Consider the following 306-nt stretch of genomic DNA (forward strand, 5'->3'; position numbering starts at 1 on the left):
CGGTTTGTCCCCGGGGCTGGCCAGGCCGGCCAGTATGGCAGTGGTGGTGGTGCCGATGTTGGAGCCCAGGGTCAGTGGGTAGGCACGCTCGATGCTGATCACCCCCAGGCCTGTGGGAGAGGCACCCCATCCCATCCCATTGCTCCTCGACAGTCTTGTCCCCATGGTCTCCCAAGGAGGCTTGGCTCCTCCCAGCCCTCCAAGTGCCTTAGCCTTAGCTGGTCCCTCATGGCAGGGACCAGCACATGGCAGGGGACCAGGCATGGCCAGGACTCACCGATCAGGGGTGTGATGGCTGAGGTGAAG

General features: G+C 64.4%; 1 protein-coding gene across 1 annotated transcript in view; it reads right to left on the minus strand.

The window, feature by feature from the left end:
- The window catches only part of LOC104623375 (sodium-dependent phosphate transport protein 2A-like), a gene marked incomplete at both ends in the record, with an annotated part of 1,103 nt that extends 804 nt beyond the window's left edge, over window positions 1-299 (minus strand). The window contains 2 exon segments of the mRNA XM_010290450.1: window positions 3-110; window positions 278-299. Coding sequence (XP_010288752.1) covers window positions 3-110; window positions 278-299 — 130 coding nt within the window.
- Window positions 300-306: the final 7 nt, after the last annotated feature.

This window comes from Phaethon lepturus, unplaced genomic scaffold, assembly GCF_000687285.1.
Source record: "Phaethon lepturus isolate BGI_N335 unplaced genomic scaffold, ASM68728v1 scaffold22557, whole genome shotgun sequence".
Classification (NCBI taxonomy): domain Eukaryota; kingdom Metazoa; phylum Chordata; class Aves; order Phaethontiformes; family Phaethontidae; genus Phaethon; species Phaethon lepturus.